Genomic DNA, 11,488 nt, shown 5'->3' with positions numbered 1-11,488 from the left:
TGGGAGGATTGACAAGCAAAACAATGGAAAGGTGACTATGATCGTTGGAATTTACTGTTCAGAGTACAGGTAAGCAGCACTATTTATATCTGCGTTGTGAACCAATTAGTTTGTGCCTTAAATAATGGTTAATGATATAGAGGGAGCAAGCTCCCGCACTAACAAATGTTTGAGGAAATGATGTCAGTAGGGTTTCATATTTCATTGTGTACTAAATATTTTCTTTACCAAAAGTTATTAACCATAGAAGTCCACTAGATTGAACTGGACAACACAAAATATTTATTACTGCGGGCTTAATGGTAGTGAATGATTTACTGACCAGATTAGGTGAGACAAACAGGTTGGCGAAACCTGTAGTCTGGAGACGGAAAAGCGGTCGCACGTTTGTTATAAGATTAGAGGGATGACCCAAAACTCTGGAAACAAACTGTTTTAGACTTTTAGATACTCTATGTGAATTTAATATCCTCGTTAAAATTTCGGAATTTGTGTAAACTATGTGCAAAGCCTTAACTTGAACACACTGTGTAGTTTAGTATGAATTTAACTTAAGAAATCATGTGTATTAATAAGGACCTGTATACACTTTAGAACTCAAGAAATATTCCGAACCAGGTGAATGGAAAATCAAGAAATTCCAAAATTCGGAGGAAAATTACCAAAGTTGTTTAGCGTAAACAGCAGAAAGAATTCCTTATGCATGAGCGAAATTAATTGCAAATTCGGTCAATAAGAAGGAAAATGAACTATCCAGAACCACGACTGGGTATATCCCTCAAGTTGTAGCCTGTAGCAAGAATGCAGGCAAAACTATTAAACCTGTAGCCTAGAACCCTGTACTACAACTTAATCACAGAATTATGAGACTCAAGAGTGACTAAGCAATGACATAGCTAATTTTCGCACCCTCGCTTTGAGAGTTCAAGGATCTTAACTGAGAACAGAAAAACCCTGAATCTATGAGCATAACCGCAAAAGTAAACAGAACCCATATTCAACTAGAACAGCGAATAAAGAAAATAACAAGCAAATTTGCAGTGATGGGCATGTACACCCTGAATAATCTATCCTCATGGAACTGTACAGATAAATCGATAATATATCCGGAGAAAGCCTATGTATGTTCTAGCCATAACACAAAAACTATCATACAATCATATAAAAAGAAATCGAATTCATACATTCACATAACACAAAATTGATTATACATTCACATAAGAGGAAATCGTTTAAACATTCATATTTAAGGAAAATGAAGCAGTGAAGTATTGACATTAAGGAGATTTAAGTATCCTCTATTCCTTCATGCAAACCTTAACAGGTCTTGCCCAGAGATAAATATGAACCCAACTACAGCGTGGCCTCTGTTACAAGCCACAACCGTTCTTTAACCATACAACGGTCTCAAATGTATAAATAGTTACAATTTAACCAAAAGAGAAGAACCCATCAGGAAAATTAACAGAGCGCTGTGTACAGATTGACTCGAAGAGCTAAGATTTTTAGAGCGAATTTAACAAACCTCGCTCTTCTGGGTGCTATACCCTCAAACATACACCTGAGAGACCTTGCTAATCGATCAAAAGCCTAGACAGGGAGCCAATTGTGCTTACCCGGAAACTCTTGAGCACCCAAGCCCAGTGTGGGAGATGCATAATTCCATTGATAGCATCTCGTAAATCGTGCTCCCGCTCTTTCCCCATATTTGCAGAGGGCTGCAAGGTCAAACGAATCAGTATAGTAAACCCTGTATAATTGTTAAAGAAATATGCTGCAAAAAAAACCCCAGCAGAGAATTTTCTCACCTCGGTAACTGGTTGAGTACTCTGTCCACTAACAAGAACCCCTTGGCCTTGTTTTGGAGACGAGCCAACTTCATCGAGAGCCATGGTTGCAGGTCGAGCCAATCCCAGAAGGAGAAGGAGATTCGAACATGACTCAAGGAAGGACGGAACGAAATGAGCCATGGAACCCAACAAGGGAGACTGAATAACCTTCTGGACAGTGCCCAACCATAGGATCGAGGTCTTACATCCTCCACCGTTGATGCAGTGAAGGATCTCGAGAGGCTCCGACAGAACTGCAATGCTCATTAATAAGACATTGCAGGGAGAGTAAATGTTGAAATAACCATAGTGTGATAAGCTCGAGGCGAGCTGATGTGTGTGATCTGGGAGGATAAGTCAATTAATTCGAGACTGGAAAAAGGGATTGTCCGTAATACGGATAACACTATCATCGTTGTATATCAGATATCATTGTAATTCAAATGTTGCACTAACCATTGGAGTTGTTTACCATAGTAAAGGTTCATGTTTAGCATGTAATATTTAGACAGTGTTTTTATTAAAGTATATATATAAAAAGAAATTGTTTTCTGGTATTTTTATTATATTCGAAATGGAGACATGATATGTGGTATCAAAGCCATGTTACAAAACTAAGACCTTTGGCAAATGAATTATACAATTAGTTACTGTTCCTTTCGGGTCTTTAAATATTAATGATTTATTAACATGTCAAGTACAAAGAAAACAGGACAACAACAGTTATAAGAGGAAAGGACAGTGAGCTACACTGGATTATGGCTGGCTTAGGACCTGCAACATTCCCTGAACATAACCCTGAGATATGGGTGCAGTTAGGAGAGGAGGCTTGTAATACAAATCTTACAATGCTGGAAACAGTTCAGGAACTAAAGAGAGAGATGGCCCGCCTACGGGAGGATAATGCAATATTAACCTTGGAACAAGAGAAAATCAAGAAGAGCCTATCCAATAAGCAGAATCAATGCCAAATAGTACCTGAACAAGAACAAATGTTTGCAGAACAGGGTTATCACACAGAGCCGAAAGGGACAGTAGGAGGGGAAGAGAATCGAGAGGAGAAGTCAGATAATGCCTCTGAGCACCCAACATCAAAAAGGTAGCGAATGGAAATGCAAGGGGAATTCCGGAAAATAAAACCGCCACTCTTCTATGGAGAGCTAGAAGAGGCAGTTGAAGCCTGGTTAATTAACATGAATAAATAATTTCAATTATATGAGTATGATCACAATCTAAAGGCTCAACTGGCTATCTTCCAACTGCAAGGGAAGGCCACTCTGTGGTGGGAATAGGTTAAGATTGTACGAGGAGTAAGTGAACAAAACATAACTTGGGAGAAGTTCCAAAAACATTTCAAGGAAAGATATTTGACGAAACGATTTTACGATAAGAAAGAAAGATAATTTCATGACCTGCGGCTTGGAAAACAAACCATGGATTGGAAAGGTGACTATGATCCTTGGAATTTACTATTCAGGAGTACAGGTAAGCAACACTGTTTATATCTACATTGTGAACCAATTAGGTTGTGCCTTAAATAATGGTTAATGATATAGAGGGAGCAAGCTCCCGCACTAACAAATGTTTGAGGAAATGATGTTAGTAGGGTTTCATATTTCATTGTGTACTAAATATTTTCTTTACCAAAAGTTATTAACCATAGAAGTCCACTAGATTGAACTGGACAACACAGAATATTTATTACTGCGGGCTTAATGGTAGTGAATGATTTACTGACCAGATTAGGTGAGACAAACAAGCTGACGAAACCTGTAGTCTGGAGACTGCAAAGCGATCGCATGTTTGTTATAAGATTAGAGGGATGACCCAAAATTCTGGAAACAAACTATTTTAGACTTTTAGATACTCTGTGCAAATTTAATATCCTGGTTAAAATTTTGGAATTGGTGTAGACTATGTGCAAAGCCTTAACTTGAACACACTGTGTAGTTTAGTATGAATTTAACTTAAGAAATACTATGTATTAATAAGGACCTGTATACACTTTAGAACTCAAGAAATATTTCGAACCAGGTGAACGGAAAATCAAGAAATTCCAGAATCCAGAGGAAAATTACCAAAGTTGTTTAGCGTAAATAGCAGAAAGAATTCATTATGCATGAGCGAAATTAATTGCAAATTCGGTCAATAAGAAGGAAAACAAACTATCGAGAACCACGACTAGGTATATACCCGATGCCATAGCCTGTAGCACTAATGTAGGCAAAACTATTAAACCTGTAGCCTAGAACCCCTTACTACAACTTAAACACAGAATTATGAGACTCAGGAGTGACTAAGCAATGACAGAGCTAACTTTCGCACCTTGGCTTTGAGAGTTTAGGGATCTTAACCGAGAACGGAAAAACCCTAAATCAGTGAGCATAACTGCAAAAGTAAACAGAACCCATATTCAACCAGAATAGATAATAAAGAAAATAATGAGCAAATTTGCAGTGATGGGCATGTACACCCTCAATAATCTATCCTCATGGAACTGTACAGATAAATCGATAATCTATTCGGAGAAAGCCTATGTATGTTCCAGCCATAACAAGAAAACTATTATACAATCATATAGAAATAAATCGAATTCATACATTCCCATAACACAAGATCGATTATACATTCACATAAGAGGAAATTGTTTAAACATTCATATTTAAGGAAAATGAAGTTGTGAAGTATTGACATTAAGGAGATTAAAGTATCCTCTGTTCCTTCATGCAAACCTTAACAGGTCTTGCCCAGAGATAAATACGAACCCAACTACAGCATGACCTTTGTTACAAGCCACAACCATTCGTTAACCATACAACGGTCTCAAATGTATAAATAGTTACAATTTAACCAAAAGAGAAGAACCCATCAGGAAAATTAACAGAGCACTGTGTACAAATTGACTCGAAGAGCTAAGATTTTTAGGCGAATTTAACCAAGCTATCTCTTCTGTGTGCTATACCCTCAAACATACGCCTGAGAGACCTTGCTAATCGATCAAAAGCCAAGACAGGGAACCAATTGTGCTTACCCAGAAACTCTTGAGCACCCAAGCCCAGTATGGGAGTGGCATAATTCCATTGATAGCATCTCGTAAATTGCAGTCGCACTCTTTCCCCATGTTTGCAGAGGGTTGCAAGGTCAAATGAATTAGTATAGTAAACTCTATATAATTGTTAAAGAAATATGCTGCAAAAAAAACCCGAGCAGTGATTTTTCTCACCTGGGTAACCGGTTAAGTACTTTGTCCACGAACAAGAACCCCTCGGCCTTGTTTCGGAGATGAGCCAACTGCATTGAGAGCCATGGTTGCAAGTCAAGCCAACCACAGAAGGAGAAGGAGAGCCGAACATGACGCAAGGAAGGAGGGAACGAAATGAGCCGCAGAACCCAACAAGGGAGACTGAATAACCTTTTGGACAGCGCCCAACCGTAGGATCAAGGTCTTACATCCTCCACCGTTGATGCAGCGAAGGATCCCAAGAGGCTCTGTCATAACTGTAATGCTCATTAATAAGACATTGTAGGGAGAGTAAATGCCCAAATAACCATAGTGTGATAAGCTCGAGGCACGCTGATGTGTTTGATCTGGGAGGATAAGTCAATTAATTCGAGACTGGAAAAAGGGACTGTCCGTAATACGGATTACACTATCATAGTTGTACATCAAATATCATTGTAATTTGAATGTTGCACTAACCATTGGAGTTGTTTACCATAGTAAAGGTTCATGTTTAGCATGTAATATTTAGACAGTGTTTTTATTAAAGTATATATATATATATATATATATATATATGTTTTCTGGGATTTTTATTATATTCGAAATGGAGACATTACATGTGGTATCAAAGCCAGGTTACAAAACTGTGACTTCTGAGAAATGAATTATACAATTAGTTACTGTTCCTTTCGGGTCTTTAACTATTAATGATTTATTAACGTGTCAAGTACAAAGAAAACAAGACAACAACAGTTATAAGAGGAAAGGACAGTGAGCTACACAGGATTAGGGCTGGCCTAGGACCTGCAACATTCCCTGAAAATAACCCTGAGATATGGGTGCAGTTAGGAGAGGAGGCTCGTAATACAAATCTTCCAATACTAGAAACAGTTCAGGAACTAAAGAGAGAGATGGCCCGCTTACGGGAGGATAATGCAAGATTAACCTTGGAACAGGAGAAAATCATAAAGAGCCTATGTGATAAGCGGAATTAGCACCAAACAGTACCCAGTGCTGAACAAGAATGACTGTTTGAAGAACAGGTTTATCACACAGAGCCGGAAGGGACGGTAGGAAGGGAAGAGAATCGAGAGGAGAAGTCGGATAATGCCTCTGAGAACCCAACATAAAAAAGGCAGCGAATGGAATTGCAAGGGGAGTTCCGGAAATTAAAACCACCACTCTTCGATGGAGCGCTGGAAGAGGCAGTCGAAGCCTAGTTAATTAACATGAATAAATACTTTCAATTGTATGAGTATGATCACAATCTAAAGGCTCGACTGGCTATCTTCCAACTGCAAGGGAAGACCACTTTGTGGTGGGAAGAGGTCAAGATTGTACGAGGGGTAAGTGAACAAAACATAACTTGGGAGAAGTTCCAAAAATATTTCAAGGAAAGATATTTGACGAAACGATTTTATGATGAGAAAGCAAGAGAATTTCACGACATGTGGCTTGGACAACAAACCATGGAAGAGTTCATCACTCAATTTACCTCTTTGCTCTAATATGTACCTTACATACGTGAGGAGAAGGGCAAGGTACAATGGTTCATTAGCAGTTTACTTGTGGCAATGAGGGAGAGAATTGAGTTTGATAACCCAAAAACAATGGACGAGGTTATACGAAAGGCCAGGATATGCTACCAGCAAAGCAAGCAGAAGGGTGAAATTCCGGGCAGGAAATGGACTGATAAGAAAGGTAATATGATTACTATAGGTAATAAAGGAAATCGGGGCAGCACCAGCAAAGGTTTTTCCAAGGGAAAAAACAACATAAATCTACCCAAAAACTAGCTGAGAATTAAGCCACCATCTGAATAAAAAATCAGCGAGCAATCTGGTAGATTTGATAACGAAGGAATAGCGAGACCCCCAGTACAACGCTGGGGATGTGGGGGGCCACATTATGTTAAAAATTGTCCCCATCTAAAGGCATCGAACAGGTTTCACAAATCATAAGGCATCAACAATAGGCGATGTGGCCTAGAGCATTCCAAAAATTAATGTTGCTCTCGATGACCATCGGGTGGAATACCAGCTAACTATGGTGGAGTTTGAAAGTAAGATTTTTAATTGTACCGTATCTATTTTAATTGATCCTGGAGATACATTAATTTATGTTAGTCCTAAGGTTGTGGAGCAATGTAAATTACAGTCTGTTAAATTTAAAAACCCTTGGCTAGTACAGTTGGCAACAGGGGCAAAGAGATGGGTGTTGGCCAAGGTCAATAACTTCCCTCTGGAAATAGCAGGTCAGCCTTTAGTGGTAGACCTAAACATACTACCCCTTGGATCATATGACGTGTTGATAGGCATGGACTGGTTGGAAAAACGCTGGTCCATTATAAACTATAAAACAAAAACTATCTGCTACAAGGATGAGTTGGGAGAAATGCAAGAGATGCAAGGCATTCCGAGGCCCGTGCAGGTTGGGCCAATAACTGCCTGTATGCTAGCAAAATGTATCAGGAAAGGGTGTCAGGTTTATGCTATTCAGATTGCGTATGGCAACTCAAACAACAAGACAGCCACATTGGATAGTATTCCCCTTGTTCAAGAATATGTAGATGTATTTCCGGAAGAGATACCTGCGCTGCCACCTAAGAGGGATTTAGACTTCACTATTGATTTGATGCCAAGAGCAGCTCCAGTGTCCCGAGCCCCTTATCGTATGAGCATACCAGAACTTATAGAGCTAAAAACGCAATTGCAGGAATTGTTGGATAAAAATTACATCCGCCCCAGTGTGTCGCCTTGGGGAGCCCCCGTGCTGTTTGTCAAAAAGAAGGATGGCACCCTTCGAATGTGCATGGACTACCGTCAGTTGAATAAGTTAACAGTGAAGTTACCTCGAATCGACGAATTATTTGACCAAGTAAAAGGGGCAACCATATTTTCAAATATTGATCTACGATCGGGATATCACCAGATCAGAATCAGAGAGGAGAATATAGCCAAAACTGCTTTTAGGACTCACTATGGTCACTATGAGTTTGTGGTATTACCCTTTGGGTTAACCAATGCTCCTACGACCTTTATGTGTTTGATGAATAACATATTTCATCAGTATTTAGACAAATTCGTATTAATATTTATTGACGAAATACTAATATATTCCCGGAATATTGAGGAGCACAAGGAACATCTTAGACTGGTGACGCAAACCCTCCGAGAACATGAATTTTACGCTAAGTACATCAAGTGTGATTTCTTTAAGGAACAAATTCAGTACTTATGACATATTATTACTAAGGATGGAATTGCGGTAGATCCTGAGAAGATAAAGACCGCAATGGAATGGCCAGTGCCAAAGAACGTAGCAAATATAATATCTTTTATGGGATTAGCTGGTTATTACAGACGAATTGTGGAAGGATTCTCCAGAGTGGCCTACCCTATCACCTCCCTACAAAAGAAAGGGAAAACTTTTAAATGGGCCGTAGAATGACAAAAAAGTTTTGAACAACTCAAGCATTTGCTCACCACAGCGCCTCTATTAAGCATAGCAGATCCAGCGAAGGACTATGTGGTGTGTACAGATGCGAGTAAGGAAGGGGTAAGAGGCGTTCTGATGCAAGAAGGTAAGGTAATCGCCTATGAGCCTAGGAAATTAAAGGAACATGAGCATAAATATTCTGCGTAAGATCTGGAGCTGGTAGCCATTATTCACGCCTTAAAGATGTGGCGTCACTACATGATGCGAAGAAAATTCCTGTTAATGATAGACCATCACAGCTTGACTAGTTATTTCAGTTAGCCTATCTTAAATGCCAGACAGGCACGCTGGGTAGATTTCCTAAGTGGTTTTGATTTTGAGATTAAGCATCTGAAAGGGAAAGAGAACTGGGTAGCGGATACTTTTAGTCGAAAGGTACATTGTCTTTATGAAATTGCTTGCAGTGAGGTGCAAACTACCTTCGATGAAATGATTAAAAAAGCAGTAGAACAAGATTTAAAATATCAGCAAATAGGACATCAAGTTCAGAATCCAACCAGTAAAGAAAATTAGCAAGGATACACTATGGACGCTGATGGCATGTTGAAATATAAAACCAGGTTGTATGTGCCCAACCAAAATGACATTAAAAACTTGATTTTAGATGAATTTCACAAAATACCTTATGCTGGACACCCGAGGTATCAAACGTTGATTACCGCACTCCAAAAGGAGTATTATTGGCCTGGTATGAAGAAAGATGTAGCAGAATATTTGATACGTTGTCAGGAATGTCAACAAGTTAAAGCAGAACATCAGCGCCCTGCTGGATTATTGCATCCACTACCAATTCTTGAGTGGAAATGGGAAACCATCTCTATGGATTTCATAACAGGATTACCCAAGTCAAACAAAAACAGTGATTCCATCATGGTGGTAGTCAACAAATTAAGCAAATCAGCGCATTTTATACCAGTCCAATCCACTTTCAGAACAGTGCAGATTGCCCATATTTTTATGCAAAACATCTTCAGGCTGTATGGGCTACCAAAAACTATAATTTTTAACCGTGATGTGAAATTCACCTCAGCCTTCTAGAAAACTCAGTTTGAAGGGTTAGGGACTAAATTAAACTTCAATATGGCCTATTATCCTCAAACAGACAGACAAACCAAACGGGTGAATCAGATAGTAGAAGACATGTGGAGGTCATATGTAATGCAACAACCCTCTAAATGGGAGGACTATCTGCACTTGACCGAATTTGTGTATAACAACAGTTATCATACTTCCTTGTAGATGAGCTCATTTGAAGTTTTGTACGGCTGGAAATGCCGCACACCCTCCAGCTAGGGGGCACCAGAGGAAAATTTAACGCTGGGGCCTGAAATGTTAAAAGAAATGGAGGAAATGGTCAAGAAAGTACAATCCAGCTTGAAGGCAGCCCAAGATAGACAAAAGAATTTCGCCGACAAGAAGATAAATTTTAAAGAGTATCAAGTGGGAGATCATGTGTATGTGAGAATTCGAGCAAAAATGAGTACGTTACAATGGAGTGGGTGTACCACGCTGACACCTCAGTTTTGTGCACCATTTCAAATTTTAGTAAGGGTTGGGCTAGTGGCATACCAACTCGCCCTACCAAGCCACATTCAAGTCCACAATGTTTTCCATGTGTCAGTACTAAAGAAATACGTTTATGATCCTAAGCACATACTCAGTTGGCAAGATGTACAGGTAAAGAAAAATCCTAAGTAGACCAATTAAATTTGATGATAAAGGCAAAACTGACTTTAAATTCTGTTGTTTCAGGTCGAATCGGAAGGAGAATTCTTGGTCGAGCCGTTGAGTATAATCGAACAGAGAGAAGTAACGCTGCGGAAACGAGCCATCACCCAAATTAAAGTGCAATGGAAGCACTTTCAGCTGGATGAGGCCACCTGGGAGGATAAACAACTCTTGAAACAATCTTATTCACAGCTGTTTAAGGCTGAGAAACATTAGGACAATGTTTGCTTTCACAGGGAGAAGATGTAATGTCCGAGAAAAACTATAAATATTTTATTTACCGTTGTAAGAAAACAAACTGGACAATATTGTTATTTTCTATTTGGTTGAATAATATTATTAATTTTTCGAAGTTAGAAAATGTTTGAGTAATAACAAATTTTGTAACTTCTCATGAAAGAAGTGGGAAAAAGGCAGTTGTCAAAAAAACCCTAACTACCTCCCCTAACTATGAAACACCCCAAGGGAAAAAGGGGTGAAAGGAGGAAAAACCATGCTGAAATGTCAAATGGTAAGGGGAAAAATGCTAACTATGGTGATGACGAGATAGCATTAGCACTGAGTGCGTAAAATTGGTTGAAAAAAGCAGTCTTGCAGCAAGCTTGGAGGGAGATTTGGTCTTGAAGACGAATCTCATGGTTCGGAGGATTGACAAGAAAAATGATGGAAAGGTGGAGTGCAGGTAAGCAGAACTGTTTATATCTGCATTGTGAACCAATTAGGTTGTGCCTTAAATAATGGTTAATGATATAGAGGAGGCTTTAGGTTGTGCCTTAAATAATGGTTAATGATATAGAGGGAGAAAGCCCCGCACTAACAAATGTTTGAGGAAATGATGTCAGTAGGGTTTTATATTTCATTGTGTACTAAATATTTTCTTTACCAAAAGTTATTAACCATAGAAGTCCACTAGATTGAACTGGACTATTTATTACTGCGGGCTTAATGGTAGTGAATGATTTACTGGCCAGATTAGGTGAGACAGACAGGCTAGCAAAACCTGTAGCCTGGAGGCTGCAAAGCCGTCGCACATTTGTTATAAGATCAGAGGGATAACCCGAAATTTTGAAAACAAACTGTTTTAGACTTTTAGATACTCTGTGCGAATTTAACATCCTCGTCAAAATTTCAGAATTTGTGTAAACTATGTGCAAAGCCTTAACTTGAACACACTGTGTACTTTAGTATGAATTTAACTTCAGAAATCCTA

General features: G+C 39.0%; 1 protein-coding gene across 1 annotated transcript; it reads right to left on the bottom strand.

The window, feature by feature from the left end:
- Positions 1 to 1,237: 1,237 nt before the first annotated feature.
- LOC149241173 (uncharacterized) lies at positions 1,238 to 2,141 on the bottom strand. The gene is made up of 2 exons (XM_089367454.1): positions 1,809 to 2,141; positions 1,238 to 1,718 (listed from the first exon to the last, which is right to left on the bottom strand). Exons 1-2 carry the CDS (start codon positions 2,094 to 2,096, stop codon positions 1,575 to 1,577), a joined length of 432 nt encoding a protein of 143 aa, XP_089223580.1. The 5' UTR covers positions 2,097 to 2,141; the 3' UTR covers positions 1,238 to 1,574.
- Between the last annotated feature and the right edge of the window lie 9,347 nt (positions 2,142 to 11,488).

The sequence above is a fragment of the Pinus tabuliformis genome, chromosome 8, assembly GCF_031772625.1.
Source record: "Pinus tabuliformis cultivar Carrire ecotype Pingquan chromosome 8, CPIR1, whole genome shotgun sequence".
In the NCBI taxonomy this organism is placed as follows: domain Eukaryota; kingdom Viridiplantae; phylum Streptophyta; class Pinopsida; order Pinales; family Pinaceae; genus Pinus; species Pinus tabuliformis.
This window is presented reverse-complemented; position numbering and strand designations above follow the sequence as displayed.